This window comes from Dromiciops gliroides, chromosome 5 (assembly GCF_019393635.1).
Source record: "Dromiciops gliroides isolate mDroGli1 chromosome 5, mDroGli1.pri, whole genome shotgun sequence".
NCBI classification, from domain to species: Eukaryota; Metazoa; Chordata; class Mammalia; order Microbiotheria; family Microbiotheriidae; genus Dromiciops; species Dromiciops gliroides.
Genome location: NC_057865.1, coordinates 96,162,082 through 96,185,518, shown reverse-complemented (window position 1 = coordinate 96,185,518; position 23,437 = coordinate 96,162,082). Strand labels below are relative to the sequence as shown.

The following is a 23,437-nucleotide window of genomic DNA, read 5'->3' as shown; positions in this document are numbered from 1 at the left end:
GAAGAACAACTGTCTTCTTTTTCAAACAATATCATTGTTATTGAGCAAATTTCCAGGGGGAAAAACAGCACAAGTCTAGACAAGGTAGTCATTGATATAAAGTAGATGATAGCAAAATGGGGGAGGAGATTTAATATAAATTTTCATAAATGCACAGATTTTTAGTAACAAGAATTTCTGTTTCCATGGCAGACAGATTTGTAGTTTTGTCATAAGTCGAGTTGCATGTATTATAGTGAGACAGTACACATAGAAGGAAAGATTGCTGAAATGAGAAACCAGAGTGCTGAGTTCGAATGTTACCTTATGACCATTCTCTGACCACAGACAGGCCATTTCATCTTTGTAAGAAATTAAAATTCTTCTAGTACCGACTTAACAAGGTGGCTGTGAGCATCACATGAGATAAAGTATACATCGAAGGCCTAGATAAATACATAAATAGATCATTGTCAGTTTTCATTATCATAAAGAAGACTCAGAGCCTGTGATGAAAGGAAGCAACAGAATTTGCAAATGGAAATGCAGGGGAAGGAGAGGGTAGAGTTTTTGATTTTGTGTGCAAAAAATGCTCTGTCCAAAAGTATCTGTTTACTCAAATCCTTTTTCCAGCTTCGTTTCTCTCTTCTTTCTTCCTGTACTGTTTAATAAGTCAGACTGTAGTAAACACTTCAGCATAATACTTTCTTTTCATCTTAAGTAACCATAGATATTATACCCTCATTAGGTTTAATTCAGTCCATATTTGGGCCTTTCATTACAATGTGCCTTTACTTTGATAATTTAGCTCTTCCCAACTTTGAGCATGCTCCCCACTACCTAATCTCCTTGTTACAATGATTTACACCTACTTAATTTAGTTAACAGCACTCTTCATCCTTGGAGGTTAGGAAGTGAATCTTGAACTCTAGGAAACAGATAATTAAATTATTTCTTTTTCCACCACTCCATTTCTTTTCTTTCAAAAACCCCATCCTCTTTATCGCCTTAAATGGGGTAGATGGTTTGCTTTTCCCAAAAGTCAATTAACAGGTAAATAATGGACTGTGAAGTTAAAAGGTAGCACTCCAATTAGCATATAAATGAAGGAAGGCAGATTGCTAGTTTTAAACAAAACAGCAAAAATCATTTCCCCTCCTTCTAAATTTCACATAAAAGTGGAATTTAATAATTGATGCTCAGTTATAGAATTTTGGTCACATTGCTGAATACTGGTCACTAAGGCTAGACAATGCTAGTAGCCTGGGAAATGTGCTGCATATTAACATTCTTCCTTCAGATGAGAATGTGTAAGAAGCTAAGAAGCAACTCTTCCATCTCCCTTACACACCTCCCAAGTGCTGGACTTCTGAGAGCGAAGTTGAGGATTCTAAGAAGTGGAGGTAAAGAGGAAAGGAATGGGGGGCAGCTAGGTGGCACAATGGATAAAACACCAGCTCTGGATTCAGGAGGACCTGAGTTCAAATGTGGCCTCAGACACTTGACACTTACTAGCTGTGTGACCTTGGGGAAGTCACTTAATCCTCATTGCCCTGCCCCTCCCCCCACAAAGAAAAAGAAAAGAGGAGAGGAGTACATTCTAGACACAAGAGACAAATTGTAAAGACCCTGATTGATGAGATGAGATTCTGATTTTGAGGAGTAGAAAAAAAGACAGTTTGATTGGACCATGGAATGGGTAAAGGGAAATAAGATGAAATAAACCTGAAAGGTAAGCTAGAGCCAGATTGAGACAGGCTGAAAATAAGTTGGTGTTTTGTCCCAAAGGCAATTAATTGGAAATCGATGAAGGTTCTTGAGAAGAAAGAGAGTGGTGTGGTCAAATTTGTGCTTTAGGGAAATTATTATGGTAGGTGTGTGGAGGATCTATTGGAAAGGGGTGGGGGAAAGAGAGACAGAGACAGAGAGAGAGAGACACACACACACACACACACACACACACACACACACACACACACACACCACACTGAGAAGCCAGAAGTATACTTAAGAGATTCTATAATATTACAGATGAGAGATGATGATTGACAAATAGGAGGATGGGAGAGGTAAGAAATTGAAGATCACTATAAGTCTCTGACATTGAATAGAATGATGATGGTGTCCTCAAGACAAATAGGGGAGTTTTCTTAGAGAAAACTTATCTCATTTGATCCTTATACCAGCTCTTTCAAGGAAAAAAAGGTCCAAGTTTTATAATTCTCATTTAAAAAAAAATAAGTAAACTGAGACTCCAAGTGTTTAAATGACCTACCCAGAGGTGATGAAGTTAGAATGAGAAGCATATCTTAGGTCTTTTGACTCTAACTCCATGGTCCTTTTCATGAAATTACACTTTTAAAACCTTTCTGAAACTCATCTTGAACCCATTTTGTGAGGCAAACAAATGCTCGATGTCCCCGAGCAAACTTATAAAATGGGAAATCTCTCTCTCTCTCTCTCTCTCTCTCTCTTTTTTTTTGCGGGGCAATGGGGGTTAAGTGACTTGCCCAGGGTCACACAGCTAGTAAATGTCAAGTGTCTGAGGCTGGCTTTGAACTCAGGTCCTCCTGAATCCAGGGCCAGTGCTCTATCCACTGCACCACCTAGCTCCCCCCAGGAAATCTCTTTTATTGGGCCCCCACATCTACAGTTGCTACTTGGGTCGTCATCATACCTTTGGCACCTCCAGGTTAGTTCTTCCTATTCTTATGGGGAAGGTGATATCAACTAATATGCTCTCCTCCTGGGGACTCAGAACAGTACTCTAGACCTGGTGGGAAACTTTTTTTTTTTGGGTGGGGCAATGGGGGTTAAGTGACTTGCCCAGGGTCACACAGCTAGTAAGTGTTAAGTGTCTGAGGCCGGATTTGAACTCAGGTACTCCTGACTCCAGGGCTGGTGCTCTATCCACTGCGCCATCTAGCTGCCCCTCCCTAGGGAAATTTTTAATAAATATTTGTAGAATGGAATAAAATCAACTGATCATCCCACTTTCTCTTGGTGTTATTAAAGAGATCCAATTCCACTAGAAAATGACCATTACAAAGAAGTGTTTTCTACCACTATCTCAGAATCCCAGAATATTGATCTGATTGCAGTGAATGAATAATGAGTTAGATTCACTACCCATTCTTTCTCTGCTTCCTAGCCCTTCACTATAATAAAACACTCAGCTTGTTTGCTTTAGGTAGCATTAAGAGAGAAGAAGGCAACTGAGCTCCTGGATCCATGAGTTGTAATGTAATTATCTACAGACATATTGTTTTTCCATAAAGCAGAATTACTAATTTCTATCACTCTTCCCATCTCGAAGATCTTGATCTACTTGCCAGTTAAAACCCACCCAATATACCAAATTGTGTGCTAAACCAAGCCAAACAAAATGGGGAGGAGGGTCTGGTGGTGGTGCTGGTGTTATTATCAGGGTTTTTGTCTTCCTCGTTCTCTTTTGCTATTTTCTCCTTCATTTTTGGTTGTCTAACACACCTGAGAAGTTTGGCTTCAGAATTGTTTCATAGTCACCTTTTAAAGACTGGCCATCCTGTAATAAAGTGGTTCTCAGTCATCTCAGAAGCAATGCAAAGTGATAAGTAGAGTGAGCAACAGGGAATAGTGTATAGAACATGGAACTTGGAATCAGTAAATTTGTTTTGGTTTTTGAGTTCTTTTTTCAGTTGTGTCTGACTCTTAGTGACCTCAGAGATCCTAGAGTGCTTTGCCATTTCCTTCTCCAGGTGATTTTACAGATGAAGAAGTTGAGGCAAACAGGGTAAAGTGATTTGCTCAGGATCACCTGGCTAGTAAGTGTTTGAGACTCATTTGAACTCATGAAGAGTTTTCCTGATTCCAGGTCCAGTGTTCTCTGTGACACCTTGCTGCCCCGGATTTACTAAGACATGGGTTTAAATCCTCCCTCTGACTATATGATCCTTTGTAAGTCATTTAACCACTCTGACCCTCACTTTTCTCATCTGTGACATGTGGGGAACATGGGATGAGATAGTCTTTAAAGTTCTTTCTAGCTCTACATCTTTGGTCCTATGATCTTATAACTTAGAGTTAGGATAGAGAAGTTCAAATCAGGTAGCTAAGTGATGCAGTGGATAGAGCCTGGGCCTGGAGTCAGGAAGACTTATTTTCCTGAGTTCAAATCTGACCTCAGACACATTAGCTGGGTAACCCTGGGTAAGTCACTTCACCCTTTTTGTCTCAATTTCCTCATCTATAAAATGAGCTGGAGAAGGAAATGGAAAACAGCTCTAGTATCCTTGTTAAGAAAACCCCACATGGGCTTACAAAGAGTCAGACACTACTGAATAACAATAGGTTCAAATCTCCCCATCATCTTATTAGTCATATTATCATGTCACACAATGTGTCTAAGCCTTGGTTTCCTCTCCCATAAAATGTAGATAATAATACCTATACTCATTATCTCATAAGGTTGTAGTGAAAACAAATGAGATAGTGTATGTAAAGTGCATTGTAAACCTACAGAGCTATGTAAATAGATACCGGCATCACTTTTGAGTCAAAGTTCTTTTATTGTCAAAGGTCCAATTTATGGATCCTTCTACTTGATAGTAGCTTATTATTAACATCCATTATTAAATCAACTATATGACAAAAAAGACTTATGAATTTAGTATCATTTTAAATTTGTATCACAGCAAAATCTCTATATACTCAAAAATATATCTATAAGGGGTTCTATTTATTTTGTATACAGAAGGTATGCTTACTTAATTATTAGTATTTTGATTAAAATGCATCCAGTGCTTTAAGGTTTGCAAAGCATTTTACAAAATACCATTTTGCTTTATCCTCACACAACCCTGGGAAGGATGTGCCCTTATTAGCCTCATTTTTCAGATGATGAAATTGAAGCAGGGGTTAAGTGATTTATCCAGTCTCACAAGTGGGAAGATTTGATCTCAGCTCATCCTGATTCCAGGTTCAGCACTCTTTCCACTATCCTACCCAGCTGCCAAAATATAATGTCAAGCACCATATATGTTATTGATTCCAGAGAAAGATCAACATGCCAATGCTTACTATGAATATGAATCAAACCACTTGCAGTATTTCCTGGGGACCTGCAGACATCCACCCTTTACAAGTCAGGAACCCTCAAGTGGTGAAAAGAGGACTTTTTAAAGAAGATCTTAGTTCAATTCGGATTGTTATTTATTGCCTGAATGACACTGGGCAAATCACTTTTCCTTCTCTGGACCTTGGTTTCCTCATCTATGAAATGTAGGATTTGGATTAGATTGGGGATTCTTAACTTGTTATATATCATTAGTAGTCTGGTAGAGCATTAGATCCCTTCTCAGAATAATGTTTTTAAATGCAAAAAATAAAATACTTAGAATTACAAAGGAAGCAGATTATATTAAAATGTAGTTACCAAAATCGGCAGTAAAAATCAAGTTCAAGGACCTTCAGGTTAAGAACCCATAGATCAGAGGATCTCTAAAGTCCCTTGAATTTCTATTACTAATGATTTGACAGTATGATTTTTAGCAAAAATCTCATTGCAACAAAATGACAAAAGAGTTCAAATGGCCAGGGACCTCATTAAAATATGTTTTTTGTCTGAATTCCTAAAGACTGAATTCATTAGACTTTCTGATTCAAAGCCTATTATTTCTTTTAACTGATTCCAGTGATTCCTAAATAGTTGTTGTTGTCATCCTTATTTGGGTTTGTTTTTTGTTGTTGTTGCAATAGTGCAAGCCAGAACTTAACCAAATAGCCTACATGGCATAAAGAAAATAATAATAAACTAGGGGTTAACCCCACCCCCCCCAAATACCTGGGTCTGGGTTGTCCTGTTAACTAGCTGTATGAGCAGGGGAAAATCATCCTCCCACTCTGGATGTGTTACTTCAGCTGTAAAATGAGGTCATTGCCCTGGGTGCCCTTGAAGGTTTCTTCCAGATCTAACATTTGATGGTTTATGATTCCTTGCCCACAGATACATTTAAGCAGCCTATCCTATACCTAGAAGATGGGCAGTAAACAAAGAACAAAACAAAACAAAAAAGGCTCCATTGTCCTATATTGCTATTCAATATTCAATAGGCAAGGAACTCTTGGAGGGTTTCATTGGAAATGGCTCCCATTCTCTCTGATTAGAGTAACTCCATTCCTACAGCAGTATAGGAGACATTTCCTAGTGGTAAAAGATCTGTAAAGAGTGATCACTGGGTGTTTTCTTTTATTGGGATGAGAAATTATTAGTATGTCCCTGTTATCACATAATCTATGTAAGTAAGCAAGGAGGCAGCATAACATAAAAATCACCGAACTTGGTTTCAAGAGGCCTGAATTCAAATTGTACTTTTCATAATTCCCAGCTGTGTAACATTAAGTCCTTAAGTCTTTCTAAATCTCTGGTCCTGAATCTATAGAGCGGAGATGATACTCTGACTATAGTACTCCCCTCCCCACAGGGTCCTTTGTAATGATCATATAAGATAATATTTGTATAGTGCTTTGCAAGCATCAAATAAATCCTCTATAAATGGCAGCTCTTATTATAGTAGGCATTTAACCAATGTTTGTTGAATTAAATCAAAGCAGAGGTTCTTTTTTTATCACATAAGACTGGGTGGATCATCCTATAATCCCAGGGAACTTCTGGCATATGCTTGGTATTTTCAGGACTCCCTCACTGGTGTAGTGGATATAGCACTGGCCCTGGAGTCGAGGACCTGAGTTCAAATCTCACCTCAGACATTTACTAGCTGTGTGACCCTGGGCATGTCACTTAACCCCAATTGCCTTAAACATCCAGGGGCATCTCCAGTCATCCTGATATATATCTCACCACTGGACCCAGATGACTCTGGAAAAGTGAGGTTAGTGACCTTGCACAGCTCTCTCTCACAAATTCAATTCCCTGCAAGTCACAACATTACCTCCTGATGTCTCAGTCCTCTTCAAGAACAAAGGACAAACAACAACAATTCCCTCACTGGCCCACATTGCAAACTTGGAGGTCTATGTCAGGTTTCCTAAAATATCAGTTTCTACTATTGAAGGGTATCCATCCTGTTCCATGGAATATATACCCGTAGCCAATGGAGAAACCCTTAGAGGACCTCGTCTTCAGTGACTAAGAACCCTTGGTGTATCCCACTGGTATATCGTTGCTCCCCTCTTGAGTGTTCATCCTTTGGTGATGAACCAACATTTATCCTGAATGGATAATTCTATCCCACTTCCCTCCTTGCCATCCTTAGACATGCTCAGTTTTAAAACCTGAATCTCAGAATAATCCTGAAGTCCTAAAGTTTAAAGCACAGATCAGGGAAAACTAGTAGCTAGAAAGTGCTTAGTAGTTAACAAACCTATGAGAATATCAAGTGCACATGTGTGTATGTGTGTGTGGGGGTGGTAGCAGGTGAGTTTGGTGAGTGGGGATGAGGGGTGTTTCCCTTAGGAGTTCTAAGAGGAGGTGTCCTCAGACTGGCTGCTGAACCTAGCAGTAGTAGTAGTAGTAGTAGTAGTAGTAGTAGTAGTAGTAGTAGTAGTGGTGGTGGTGGTGGTGGTGGTGGTGGTGGTGGTGGTGTGCAGGTGAGCTTTCTTTCAACATCTTTTGTCAAATGGTCCCATTCTCATGTTCTAATAGAAGTGTCGTTTTTTCTAACAAAACAATATATTTCAAACTACCTGGCAATGATGCTGACTATGATCCAATTGCTATGAGAAGCAGCAAACTAGACTGTAAGGAGTTGAGCTTGGTACCTGCCTTCTTGGGTTCAGACATTAGCTCAGTGGGGCAAGTCACTTGCTATCTGAACTTCTGAAGAGTTTAATGAACAAGTTAGGTGTAACCTGAATAAGGAAGTTTCATAGCATACTTATATCTGCCTTCATGTATTTGAGTCTATTGTTTGGATATGGAATTAGTTATTCTGGTTGGACCCACAGGAAAGACCTAAAAATACTGGGTTGAAGTTGCGAGGGAAAATACAAAAGGGTACACTAAGGCTGACTTTTAGACTTAGAGCTGGAAAGAACTTTAGTGACTGTTCGATGCAAACCTCCCCAAACCATGTTACAGATGAGAAAAGTGGGGCTCATAATGGTTAACTGAGTTGCCCAGGATAAGTGTCACAGGAAGGATTTCAACTGTGCCCTTCATCATTCCAAGTCTAAGATTGTATTCATTGTTCACTCTTTCTGTTGGCTCTCTGATGTTTGGGAAGTACTTCACTTGTGACATTGGTAATTTCTCTGCACTGAGGAATTTTCTCATTGGGAGTTCCTTACACTAATAAAATAGTAAGCTTGGCCCAAAATAGATGGATGGATGGATGGATGGATGGATGGATGGATGGATGGATGGATGGATGGATGGACAGATGGACAGACAGACAGATAAATGATAGGCAGATAGATAGACAGATAGATAAATAGATGGATTGATGTGTAGATAGATTGATTGATAGATAGATAGGAGGGAATGGACTTTATAATGATTATACCTATCCAAAGTGGAATGGATTACCTTTCTCACCAAGTTACCTCTCATTCAAAGTCTTCAGGCAAAGGCTGGAAAATCACTTGTTCAATATGTTGTAGTTATTTTAGAGGGTATTCTTTTGCAAATGGTGGTTGGCCACTGAGGTTATTTCCCACTCTGACATTCTGTGTTTCTATGAAAAATGAAAATAATCAAGATCACACAGCCTAACTTGACAAATATTAAAGCAACAAAGAAATCAAATTGTTATTCAATACATCATTCCTAGAGATTCTGAGCCTACTGTTTCCCTAACTGTGCTTTGCATATCTTCTTTCAGATGGAAGCCCTTACACATGGTGGGTTGGAAAAGCCAATGAAAAGCATTACTACTGGGGTGGTTCTGGACCCGGAATCCAAAAATGTGCCTGTGGCATTGAACGTAACTGTACAGATTCAAGATACTACTGTAACTGTGATGCTGACCATAAGCAGTGGTAAGTACCTATTTGGGACTTTCCTCAGGCAAGCATGCACTGTTAGCTATACATTTAAACTCATTAGATGAAATGAGAATTTTGGAAAGTGCTGAGAACTCAGATTCTCAAGACATGGAACTGATTGTTGGATGTCAATAACATGAAGAAACGTACAAAGGCAGAATGAGATCCACATAGGAAGGACACGAGTTGAGAAAGAGACTGGTATATTAATTGATATGTTAATATTTCATAAAGTTAGAAAAATAATGAGCCCTGTAGTAGACAGTGATTTGTGTGATAAATGGTCGAGATGTTCTTCATAGCAAGAGAAGGAGACTAGCAGTGGAGAGGGAACCATCTTGTATAAGTGTGTCCACACCAAGTAGTTTCTTCTGTTGAAGGCTGTCACATGCTGAAATGTGGACTTTGAGTCTCTCGACAGAGCCCTTCCCCGTTGTTATTTTCAGCCATCTTTCATCCCTTCTTTCCTATCATTGCTTGTTCTCTTTGATAACTCTCTGATAGCAAGTCAGTCCAGGAAATGTTTGTCTTGCACACTTTTCATCTCTTTCCCAGGTGACAGCCTAGTCTTCTGGCCATTTGTCCAGCTCTGCAGCAAGTGTCTGCCTGTGTCAGCAGGAGGAGAAGGCAAAACTCGGCTGTCACTCAGCATGGGAAGAACAGATCCCAGAACTTTATATTTAGTAACTTGAGACCTGGATAGACAACTTTCCCAAGTTATTATTCTAATAGGTATCTTTTATTCAGCATGTTAAAGCTCTGAGGATATCATTTGAATTATTTCATTTGACGATGATAATAGGCTGACATTATGTAGCACTTTCAACTCCCAAAGTATCATATATACATTCTCTCAATTCCCTTAGGCAAGATATTCAAGATACCCCCATTTTATAGATGAGGAAATGGAAGCTCAGAGAAGCTCAGATATGAGAGATATCCTAGTCACACATCTTGCCAGTGGTAGAACTGAAACTGATAGCTTCTACCACGCTGTTTGGTGCTTTCCCTATTTTATCTACCACTTCTTAAAGCTTTTCAGAAGTACTGAGATATTCCTTTTTTCTGTTGCAATTTCTTGTTGTAAAACAGTGTTTGGGCCTGGAATCTCCTAGTGATGCTTACCCATTTTGCATAGTCCCCATGTACCAAACACTAAAGAGAATCACTTAGAAGGCCATCACAAATACAAAAGGTAACAGAAAATTCAGGTCCAGAATAGACATAAAATTATACCTTTGCTGATAGTATCTGTAAAATACATGATTCATCATTTCCCAAGAACCATCTTGGTCTCATTAAGGGTGTTTTGCAGCTAAGGATACCTAAGTGAGGTCACTTTAGAAAATATTAGGCTTGGAAACCATTTTCATTGTGAGGTATGGTTGTCTAGTGCTAAACAAGGAATTGTCTCCCAAATTTTGATCTGAGATATTGACTAGCAGGGTGAAAAGGTCCATGATACATAGCAATATTGGCTACTAATAAATGTAAAAGAACAAACTCAGAAACTTAAAGAGAAAGCATAATTGGGCATGGAAAGAAAAAAGTTAAGTAAACAGAAGTTGAATTCCCAGAAATAAAAACCACATCTATAAAGACAAAACATAGGATAAAATTAGAGGCTTTATCAAGTTTCAGCTTTCAAGATACAATGTGAATTAAAGTCAATTCGAGAACATGACTTCTCCCAAATACCTTGCATTCATCATCAAGAATTATTCAATTAAAGGAGCTGTGTGCTTTTGTTCTTCTTTTGTTTTCATTTTAAAGGGAAGATACACAAAAGTATCATTGAATCATGAATGTTAGACCTGGACTCAAGATTTCAATGCCCTCATTTTGTTTGGAATGTATTTTATTGATACCTTTGTCTTTATGTCACGGTTCTTTCTAAAAAGCAAAACAACAAATCTTTCCCACCTCTTGATTAATACTCTCTTCCCTTGGGACAAAGAAAAACAATTCAGTGAAGCCATCCATTGCAGTGAATTCATCTGACAATGTATACAGTAATTTTTTTCTAATAATCCCTCATCCCTCTGCAATGAATAGGTTTCATTATCTGTGGTGTGGTTTTTATCAGTTGCTCAGCAGCTTCTTCTCTCATTTCTTTTAATTCTGCTTATTTCACTCTTCATCATTTCATACGAATCTTGCCATGTTTCTCCGAATTCATCATATCTGTCATTTCTGCTATACAATGATATTCTAATACATTTTCTATGCCATAGTTGTTGTTGTTGTTGTTTTATAATTCCCTAGTTGATGGGAACCCACTTTGTTTCTAGTTCTTTGTTAACACCAAGAGTGCTACTATGAATATTTTGACATGTGGGATTTTTGTTTCTATCTCGCTTCTGTTAGGTATGTGCCAAGTAGTGAGATATCTGGGTCTAATTGTATGAAGGGTTTAGTCACTTTGTTTACATAATTCCTAATTGAAAATTAGGTCAGTTAGACCAATTCATAGCTCTAACAAATTTATATCAGTGTGCCTGTCATCCTACAGTGCCTCAACATTCAATATCCCATGTTTTTTGTTAACTTTCTTAATTTGTTTGACATGAATTGAAACCTCAGGGTGGTTTCAAAAATTACCTTTCTTGGGTGCATGAAGGTGGTACAATGGATAAAGCACTGGCCCTGGATTCAGGAGGACCTGAGTTCAAGTCCAGCCCCAGACACTTGACACTTACTAGCTGTCTGACCCTGGGCAAGTCACTTAACCCTCCTTGCCCGGCAAAAAAAATAAAAAAAAATAAATAAATAAATAAATTGCCTTTCTTTTAAAAAATCCTTATTTTACATAAACACATCTAATCAAAATGCCTTACTGTTGTGTAAATTTGAATAGAAATTATTTTTGAAATCTGCTACATATTAAATAGAAATTTCTGTTGTCCTACTATTAGTTGATATTTTCAAAAGACTAATATTCTCAAAAACTAGGCATTCTTCAAAAGTTCTAAGCCCGAGTTTTTTCCTAAACTTTTAAAAAGCTTAATTTATATCCTTAAAAATTTGTCACTTCCCACCAACTCCCTCCCTAGATTTCCACTGAAGTAGAGGTCCTATTTTATAACAAATATGTATAGATAAACAAAACAAATCCAGACGTTAGCCATATCCAGAGAATTTATATATAGTTCTATTATCTCTAGTCCATTACCTCATTACTGAGAATTATAAAATATGCTTCATCACTCTTTTGAAATCACAACTTCTCTGTGCCTTAGTCAAAGTTCTGAGATCTTTTAGAGTTGTTCCCCCTCAAGTTTTTGTGTTCCTCATGTAAATTTTCCTGGTTCTTTTCAATTCACTCTGCATCAGTTTATATACCTCTTTCCATATTTCTCTTTTTTTTTTTTTTGGTGGGGCAATGGGGGTTAAGTGACTTGCCCAGGGTCACACAGCCAGTAAGTGTCAAGTGTCTGAGGCTGGATTTGAACTCAGAAACTCCTGAATCCAGGGCCGGTGCTTTATACACTGCCACCTAGCTGCCCCCCCCATATTTCTCTTAACCTGTCATTTATTTATTTTTCATGGTGCAATAAAACTCTGTCACATCAATATATCACAGTTTATTCAGCCATTCTCTAAGTGATAGACGCATTATTTTCCAGTTCCTTATAAAATCAAAATCTGCTACAAATAATCTTGTATGTATGAGTCCTTTCCTTCTGCTTCTGACCTCCTTGGAGTATAGCAGCATTATATGGACAAAGGGCATTTTTGGTTTGATGACCTTTTAAGTATAGTTCGAAGCTGTCTTCCATAATATGATTGAACCAATTCATAATTCCACTAGCATTGAACCAGCATGCCTGCTTTCTCATAGCTCCTCAAAAAATTGCTATTTTCCTCCCTGGTCATTTTTGCCAATTTGATGGGGATGCAGTTGAATCTCAGAGTTATTTTAATTTTAATTGGGACATTTTTTCACATGATTATTGATAGATTGTATTTCTTCTGTTGAGAACTGCCAGGTCATGTCATTTGATCGCTTATATTTTGCAGAATCTTATATTATTGATATAAGATCTTTATACTATTTGGATATAAAATTACAATACAAATTAGCTGTGAACATTTTTTTCCAAATTATGTTTTCCCTTCAGAGTCTCTATGTTGCATTTCCAGAAATATTTCAATTTTATGTAAACAAAGTTCCCTACTTGATATTTTATTATAATCTTCATCCCTTGCTCAAGCAAGAATCCTACCCCATGCCAAATTTGTGAAAGATATTGCCTTCCCTTGTTCTTCACTTTTTTCATGATTAATCCCTTTATATATCGGTCATGCATCCATTAAGAATTTCCTGTGGATATGACATAAGGTGTTGGTATAAATCTAATTTCTGCAAGACTTCTTTCCAGCTTTTCCAGAAATTTTTTTCAGTAGGGACCCCCTACCCTATATATGAGTATCCCTGAACTTATCAAATACTGTATTATGTTCAGTTGTTTTTTATATTGTGTTGATCTTGTTTAGCTAATCTATTATTACATTGATCAACTTCTATATGATTTAAGTAGCACTGAGTCATTTCAATGATCACTTCTTTATATGTTAAATTGAAATCTGTACTTTCAGGTAATCTTCATTCTTCCTTTTTTAAAAAATTTCCCTGGAGGGGAAGATAGGTGGCATAGTGGATAGAGCACTGGCCCTGGAGTCAAGAGGATGTGAGTTCAAATCCAACCTCGGATACTTGACACTTATTAGCTGTATGACCCTGGGCAAGTCACTTAACCCCAATTGCCTCAAACATCCAGGGCCATCTCCAGTCATCCTAATGTTTATCTTGCCACTGGACCCAGATGGCTCTGGAGGACAGAATGAGGTTGAGTACTTTGCATAGCCCTCTATCACTTAAATCCAATTCACTGCTAGTCATCACCTCTTGATGTCTCAGTCCTCTTCAAAAACAAAGGACCAACAACAACAATAACAACACAATTTTCTTTGGATTGTCTAGACTTTTTCTTCTTCCATAGAAATTTTGTTATTTTGTCTAGTTTTATAAAATAATCCCTTTGTCATTTGTTTTAGTACTAAATATGAGAATTAAGTTTGGTTATGTAGTCATTGTTGTTATATTGGCACAGCCTAACCATGAGCAATTAGTATCTCTTTAATCATTTAGGTCTGTTTTTGTTAAAGGTGTTTTAGCATTGTATTAATATAATTCCTGAGGTCAATACTGAAAACATTCTGTGTTTACTCTAAATGAGTTTTCATTTTGTATTTTTTCTTGCTGTTCTTGATTAGAAATATGTTAACCAATTCTCTTATTATTAGTGATTTGGAACATATTTTCAAATGGTCATTGATCATTTGTAATTTTTATTTGAAAAGCTCTTTAGTGGCATTTGGAGATATATATTTGCATCAGTCTCTTATTTATATACATCAGACTTTTATTGATGTTTTTTATCAAAAATATTTTTCCAATTCTATTGATTCTCTTCTTGATATATCTTAATTTTTGTGGTTGTTGTACAAAAGCATTTTCATTTTATGTTACTGAATTTGTCTGTTTTGTTTTTTATGATTACTTTTTTTTTGTTTAGTTATCTCCTCATTTTGTGTCAGAAAACTGAAGCTTAAAAAGATAAAGTGTTTTGCCTATATTCACAATTATTGGCAGATAGAGGACTAACCTGTCTCTCCAGGTATTTAGTCAAGGATTCTTTCCACTGCCCCATGGTAATGAAACATTATATTTATATTGTGAGATTTGTGAATTTCACATAAGAAAAAAAGAGTCATTTTCAATTTAAAGAGGTAATAATATGGTGCAGGCCATATACCTCTTAGGAGACTTAAAGCACCTTAAATTAGGCATAAATGTTAAACATTAAAACTCTTATTTTCAAAGCTAAAACCCATGAATGTGGAGCCAGGATAAATGAGACTATAGCTAAAAGCATGACTAGTTTTAACAATATAGCTTCAATGGCAGGCAAGTATTGTAACCATCTCAATAATTGCCTGATTATCTTATGCCACAAAAAGTTTTGCACAATTATTTCCTGTAATGGCATGTGATTTAACATTTATGATTTACTATTCATAGTAACAGTAAATATTCCCACCTACTGTGGCAGAGCCCTAATTAACCAAGTACTGGTTTCAGATAAGTGCCCACTGCTGGGTAATTCTTTGTCTCTTGGAAACTGACTCAGTGAGCTAAATAATCACTTCTGAAATGAGCAATTTCAAGATGAAATTATCAGAGGCTTGGGAAGCAGAATGAATGCTATTTCTTATTCTAATCAATGGATTCAACAAGCATTTATTATATGCCTACTATTTTCAAGAATTCATAGAACAATAGAATATAAGAAACTTGAACTTCTAAGCTGAATCTATAATTTTATTAGACATGGAGGGAGCCTTAGAAATCATTTATTCCAATCCACTCATTTTAGAATTTTAGAATAGAAAAAACCAAGGTACAGGGAGGGTGTGAAGTAATTTACCCACAGTCAAAAAAAGATAATTTCAGCTCTTTTGTCTCCAAATACTACCTCCCCCACCTACCCAGCTCTGTGTCAACTATTAAAGATACATAAATACCTGATTGGAAAAGAATGAAGTAGAAATCCATTAGCACAATCTTTTGGATGTAGTCACTAAGTAGTATTTGCCTAAGTATCATATATTTCAGTTCATGTAGATACCATGAAATATTTAGCTGAAAGCACCTAGATATTTATTGGTCTAAATATGATTTGGACTTGATTTTCTCCTAATATCTATGTGCCTGATAATTATTCCTATGAGCCCAAATTAGCAAACTTCCTTTGGAATGAAAAGTAATTTAGCAAGGAATTGTTTCAGTGTTGTAAATTCAATCCCTGGCTCACAATTGAAGCTTTCTGTTTACATGGATCTTTTTTGGTCTTAGTGCTACTTACTCTTTTGCCTGTCTCCCAGCCAGTTTCCTCTATTAACTTCAGTATGTGGTTTGTGTCTACAATGGTATGCCAATTACCTGGGACAAAGTATAATAAATCGACTGACAGACTGTAAACCTGATCCTAAAAATGTTTGACTTTTCCACACCAGTAGCCACAGCAATATCTCTAATATTCATTGAAATGTGCTCTTTGTGAATCCCACATTTTGCACACTTTCTTGCAGTAACATCTATTCTTTTAAAAAAAAATCAAAGTATTAAAAACACAACAAAAGAAAACAATGAAACACATCTAAAGGTAAAGAAAAAAGCTCAATCCAGCTTCATCTGGCTAAGGCTATATAGGTTAGCTATTGGTCAGATATTGTGCATTAGGTATTGCAAGGCCAGTCAAAGCACAGACACCTAACTATTGTCACTAAATATAATTATTTCAGAATGATTTTTGTCCCAAGTAATTTCACACCAGTGTATATATCTCCAAGATGAATAAGACAATGACCGGACAGGTGCTTTTTTAGCAAGACAAAGGAAGGAGAGGCACCATGAACCTAAGTTCAGAAATAGTTAAAACTCTTCATCTCTGGTTTTAGGATCTCCTTTATTGATAAAACTGCAAATACACAGCTTCTCTTGAGTGTTTTCTTCTTTAAATCACTGACATTGCAACCTCCTTTTCCCTTATATCACTGTAGATCACTATCTGGCTCCTCCATATTTGCTGATGTATCTACCCTTGAATCTTACCTAACAGACTCCTCAGTCTCCTCAAACTTTGGAGGATAGAGAGTTCACTAGTTTGACTTCTTACCCCACCCATTCAACTGAAATTTCTCTCTGAAACATCCCCAGTTTAGTCATTTAGTCATCTCTATCTACATTGTTAATTCCCACAATCTGTCCTTCTGTATTTTCTTGAACTTCATTTACACAACTCTAAATAGGCAGCTAAGTGGTACAATAGGTAGAATGTTGGAACTGGAGTCAGGATGATTCATCTTTGTGAGTTCAGATCTGGCCTTGCACACTGTGAGCCTTCAAGTCATTTAACCCTGTTTTCCTTAGTATCCTCATCTGTAAAATGAGCTGGAGAAGGAAATGTCAAGTCACTCTGCTATATTTACTAGGAAAGCCCCATATGGGGTCACTAAGAGTCAGAAATGACTGAAAAGTGACTAAACAATAACTTTCCTGTTGAACATTTCTACCTCTATGTCTTGCTGACACCTCTGACTCACCATATCGAAACCTAAAATGGTTGTCTTTCCTCCCAGACCTAACCTTCTGTTGATATCATTCTAATTTTTCCAGGCAGGATTCCTCTTGGTCACTCCTTATGTCCCATCAGTTGAAAGCTGTATCAAGTCTGCATTTGCAATATTTATTCAAATCTTCCGGTAGTAGAGGGGACTCTGATTTAGACCAGATGAGTTTTCATGCCCCTTTCAAAAATGACTTTAACCAGTCTGTGACCATGATTTCTACTCATACTTCTCCTTCTATATGGTTTAGGATTTAGTTCACTGGACTATTCAACCAAACGCTTGTAATATCCCCCTAGCTGATATCTCAGCTTCCAATGTTACTCTTTCCCACTCACCCTTCATAAAGCTGACAAAATTGTCTTCTCTGGCCATATTATTCTACTATTCACACACCTAAGGCTCCTCTTATGCATTATGGGTAAATATCAACCTGCTTAGCCTGAGATTTAAAGACTTCCAAAAGTAAGCTATCGCTTCATATTTCACTTTATATTTAATATATATTTAATTTTCTATTTATATTTAACTTCACATACCCTTTTATTCCAGCCAAATTGTACTGTTGCTTTACCATGAACCTGGCATGCCTGCTTTGCCTCCATGCTTTTGAATTGACTGTTTGTTCTTCATGTTTAGAATTCCTTCCTTCCTAATCTCTACTTTTCAGTCTTTTTTTTTTTCCTTCATATCTCAACGCAACTGTTATCTCTTCTAAGGAAGGTCCTTTACCCCATTTGAAAATGTCCTAAATCATATTGCTTGGAACTCTGCATTGTCTCATAACCCTCCTCATTGGATTGAATCATGCCCCCTCTAGAAGACAATGTTACATTCTGGGTTGTAAAATCTTCTTATGGTTTTACAGCTGGCAGGAACCTTAGCGATCACTGAGTCCAACCTCTGCCTTTTACACATGAGGAAACTGAGGCCCAGAAAAGTGAAGTGACTTGCCTAGGGTTACACGGCTACTAGTCTGATATAGATTTCATAGGCAAATCTCTTGCTCTTTGCTTCACTTCCAGTGCTCTACCCTACATGCTAAACCCCTCATATAAGTTTGTTGAGACCAGAGTGTGCTGTTTTTCATCTTGATAGCTCCCAGCATGTAACATAGTACTTTGTATGTGTTAATAGAAAAGTGTCATTGTGGAAAGAATATTGTTTAGATTTAGACCAGAGGTCCCAAGTACAAATCTTGCCCCTGTCACTTAGCATGCATATGACTTTCTGCATGTCATTTCACTTTTCTCAGGATGTGTTATCTTATCTGTTGAATGAAGGCACGGGATAGACCAGCTTCAAGGTCCCTTCTAACTCTCTATCTGTGATACTGACACTTTGAATTAGTATTGGAAATCTTTTGGGAAAGCTGAAAAATAGGCTAAACCTTCCTTCTGTACCTCTGAAACCGAGTTGTTTCCATGGCATTGACCAGCAAATCTAGTATACTTGCCAACCCTTGCATCTGCTTCCCTTGCCTTTACATTCCAAGCAATTGAATACTGAACAACCTCAACTTTTAGGGAAACTCCACTATAGATATGTACACGGGTGGGCTATCTCACCTCCTTTTGAGAAAATAAATTAGCTTCTGGAGAAGGAAACTAGTATTTTGATCCTATAAAAATAAGGTATGAGTCTATATAGTGAGAGTAACTCTCAAACAACAGTTATAAATTACACTTGATCTAGTTTTGTTGGGAGAGGCAACATAGTATTCATTTCTCATTTCTCTTTGTTTTGATTACCACTTATACTTGCTAGAGTGAAAAAAAACATTCACACACATTTTAGTGGTCAAATTGAATTAAATTTATTAAATTTCTATTAAATACTCACTATGTGCAAAGCACCATGCCTTGAAATTTTGTCTAAGCAGAATATGAGTAGATCACTTAATTGAAAGTCTGTGGCAGCTAAGTAGTTTTAGATGTTCCATTGTTTGCATTGTATATGATAACCGTTGGTTATTTACTACATTGCTGTGTAAAGCAGCTACCAAAATAATTAATATGATTGTGTCTCTCTCTTCCACAAGATCCTTCAATGTCTCCTCATTTTCTATGGAGACATTGCCCACTATTTAACTTGGTGTTTAAATCCCTTCATAATATGACTCTGGCCTCCTTTTCTGAGATGATTTCACATTACTCACTTTTATACATTCTACATTCAAGCTAAACCAACCTATTTGCTGTTCCCCAAACTTGGCATTCCATCTCCCACCTCCAGTCTTTGGCATAGACAATAACGCCAACCTGGCATACGCTTCATATTCTCCTCAGGCAGCATGGTAGTTGCCTGCTCCTAGGTGCTTAACATATTGGTGCCAGGCTTGGTGCACTCATTTTAATGGTTTTAGTCAACTTCAGCACAGAACTTCCAAACTTAAGTAATCTACCACCTTCAGCTTTACCAGGAGCAGGGATTGCAGAAAGGTCACTATGGCAATTAACATTTATTCTTTTTTCTTACCATTTTGAATTTGTTTTCTCATTGATAAGCATGGTTATTGTCGTTCAGTCATGTCTGAATCTATGTCCTTCTTGGCAAAGATACTAGAGTGGTTTGCCATTTTCTTTCCCATTGTGTCTCTGTTTTGCAAATGAGAAACTGAGTCAAAAATGGCTTAAGTGACTTTCCTCAGTGTCACACAGTATCATCTAGCAAGTAAGGATCTGAGGCGGGATTTGAACTCAGATCTTCCTGACTTGATGGCAGTGGATAGAGGACTGGGCTTGCAATCAGAAAGACTCATCTTTATGAGTTTAAATCTAGTTTCCAATACTTACTAGCTGTGTGATCCTAGGCAAGTCACTTAGCCCTGTTTGCCTCAATTTTCTTACCTGCAAAAATGAGTCAGAAAAAGAAATTACAAACCACTCCAATTACTTTGCCAAGAAAACCCCAAATGAAGTCATGAAGAGTAGCACACAACTGAAAAGGACTCAACAATAACAACTTCCTGACTTTAGGCTCGGGGCTCTATCCACTGCACCACTTAGCTGCCCCCTGCTAAGCTTGCAAATAATAGGCACTCAATAATTTATTGAGTGCCTATTATTTGCTAAGCATGGTACCTTACAAATAATAGACAGTCGATAAATGCTTTTTGTTTTAGATTGGAATGAGTGGGTCAAAGAATGGCCCTCTTTCTTTAGGAAAAAAATATATGGTGTGTGGTAAGAGTAGATAAAAAAGCTTTAGGTGGATGAAAAATGCTTTGTTTCTTGAGGGCTACTTACTGTCTTTTCCAAACTGTCATTGTTGTTGGTATTGTTGGTGTTTTGTCTTGTTATATGCTTTATCAAACCTCTGTTTTCAGAATAAAAGGAACAGAAAAACAGGAATAGAAAAAATGTTATTATCTAAAGGGAATGTGTGTGTGTGTGTGTGTGTGTGTGTGTGTGTTAGATGTATACCCTTACACAATATATAGACAAAAATGTACATGTTTTAAAGGGTCATTTTAGTGTCAACTTTGTGGGCATAGTACAGAAAGTTTTTTTGTCCCCTGTGGCTTATATCATAAGAGAAAGACAATTAGCCACCAAAGAAGATACTGTCAATGCAGTGCCAATACTATGTGACCACTGCCCCTAAATAATATTGATGACAGGAAGAGAGAGGAATTCATCATGTGTGAGAATGTCAAATGTTAACATTGTGCTGCAGGTCCCTGAAAAGGACAGACTGCACCACTGAAATGTTAAATAAGCTTTTAAGCTTATTTTGAGATCTTGAACAAAAATAGTCACCAGAACCAGGAAGAGCGCATAGAGGAAATAATGACTTTGGGGGCAATGGGGAAGGGTTGGCTTTTTTTAGAGGTGCCAAATGAGAAAATCTTTGTGGTGTCTACAGAAATATAACTTTCTTAAGGAGAGTTTTACCTTCCAAAATATGAACTCAATGAACAGCACTTGAAAGGAGGAAAAAAATTAGAGAATAACTCCAGGAAGATATTAAGAAGAAAACAAGTTTTCAACCTGACAACTTAGCATCACTTCATTACCTTCCATTTCCTCTCTAGGAATAACTACAAATCATTGTCATGTGAAAACTCAATTTTAAAAAATAAATAAATAGACACACATGCATATATGTGTACATGCATGTATATTATATATGTCTATGTATATTCTTTGATTTAATATATGCATCTTTCTTTGCTCTTAGAATTTTTATTATGCACAATATAAGATTATATCTTACTATAAACATGATTAGAAGATTCTCTGTGATAATAAAATGATATCACAAAAACAATTTTTTAAATGATGAAAAAAAATCTGTCTGGACATGCCTACCTATGAGATCTTTGAATAGAAACATCAATTTATTAGAATTATTCAACTAGGATTAAACTAATAAAAAACCTGTTATAGATGACCGAGGGGAGAAAAATGTCATGATGTGGATTTTGACGTGAAGTGAAAGTGTAGGGTGTTTAAAAAACTGAGGAATGAGCATTTTTTATATCCATGTCAGGATTGGTCAGAATACTGGTCCTCTTGCAGATTATATTTTCTTATTATGGTCCTGCCACTGAGGAGATTTTTCTTAAATTTATTCCCCCCTCTTTATATTGGTATGAAATGAAGGCTAATTGATAGATTAGCCTTGTAGATAGATTTAAAAAGTCAGTCTCACACAAATGTCCCTCAGTCAGTCAGTCAGTCTCTCTCTCTGTCTCTCTCTCTCTCTCTCTCTCTCACACACACACACACACACACACACACACACACAATGTATTCACCTACCCTTCAAATATCTATGATGTGGTAATGTTGTTAGCAATAAATCTCCAGTATCTGAAGATATGTAGAACCATAGCTGTAGTCACTACTATAATTACTGGTTGCCAATCTGCTTTTTAAAAAAATTTTATATATCCTGAAGCTCCTATGTGTGGTATCTTACTGGTAGTCTAAATCAAAATTCAAAGTTCCTCAGAAAAATAATATGAAAGAGAGCCTTTTGCTCTTTTAAAATTAACACAGTTGGGGAAGGACCTCATTCTTTTAGAATTCCTTTCATTGCTTCATTCTTCCCTACAAATATTTATGGAGTCTATATCATGTGCATTTTAATTACCTCTTATGCCCCGAAATGTAAGAGCTACTTGGAAACTTTTTATCTCTTTTATTTCTGGCTTATAGGTAGATTTGACAAGTTGATTATTTCTGCTATCTTCTCAACAGAACTATTACTATGAATTCTTTTATTTTGGGCAAAAACAATTGATGGAACATGAGGAATAGGGAGCATCACCTCCACCAGTGTTAGCATCCTAGAACAAAGGCCTTGTTCCCCTAACCTAGTTACTGCTTTGCCTCTTAGTCTTTTCTTCCTTTTAATTAGGAGTCTTGTGGGATGATAAGGGATTTTCAAGGTTCTCTATTCACATAATAATGAGTGAAATAAAAGGAACAGTAAGTATTGTGGGATACCCTCCTATTAAAATAGTTATGCTTGGGGCCTAGAAGTTAGTAGTTTCTAAATCAGGGTTATTCGACAGGACTGATATAATGTCTCTAGATTCTTATGAGGACGTTTAGAGAAGATATCTCCCTTTTTCCTCACTCATTACAATGGAGCTTCGCTACAAAATAAAATGACATTCAAATAAAGCCTCTATTTTGTCTTGTTTCATCATTTACCTGGTGCAGGTATGGATTGATTTCAGGTTGAGTTAATGATATTACTTTTGATATTTATTAAGAGGATGCCACCTAGTAAGTGATTTAAAGTTGACAAGCCTCAGGATGTTGTTGTTTTTTAATATACCTAATGAGGATAATAATAGTATCTGTCTTACAGATTGTTGTGACAACCAAATGGAATAATATACATAACACGCTTTCTTAAATCTTAAAATGTTATATAAATATGAGCTATCAAGAGACTGTCCATCCAGTATTGTTTACTCTCTTGGTAATCCAGTCATGTGTCTATCCAATTATATCCTTTATCCCGCTTCTCATTAGTCAAGTGATTGATCAAGCATTGCTTCCTCCTTTCAAATAAAATCTCCTTACAAATTGGGATTATTTCTTTCCTGGTACAAATGGACAAGATCACGTGCTAGTTGCTGGGAATATTAGTGCCAAGAAAAATAATACACATTTGCAAGGAGATTATATAAGAATGGAGACAATACATTCATATATAACTACATGCAGCATAAATACAAAGGGAATAACTATGAATATACACAAAGTAGTTAAATACAAGGTAGTTTGCGAAGGAGGGTACTAGTCATAGAGAGGATAAGGAA

At 36.8% G+C, this 23,437-nt stretch overlaps 1 protein-coding gene across 1 annotated transcript in view; it reads left to right on the top strand.

Annotated features, from left to right (window-relative positions):
- The window catches only part of CNTNAP2 (contactin associated protein 2), a 2,668,322-nt gene that overhangs the window by 2,090,243 nt on the left and 554,642 nt on the right, over window positions 1–23,437 (top strand). Inside the window, exon 14 of the mRNA XM_043968036.1 lies at window positions 8,799–8,955. Within this exon, the coding sequence (XP_043823971.1) occupies window positions 8,799–8,955 (157 nt within the window). The remainder of the gene's footprint in view (window positions 1–8,798; window positions 8,956–23,437) is intronic.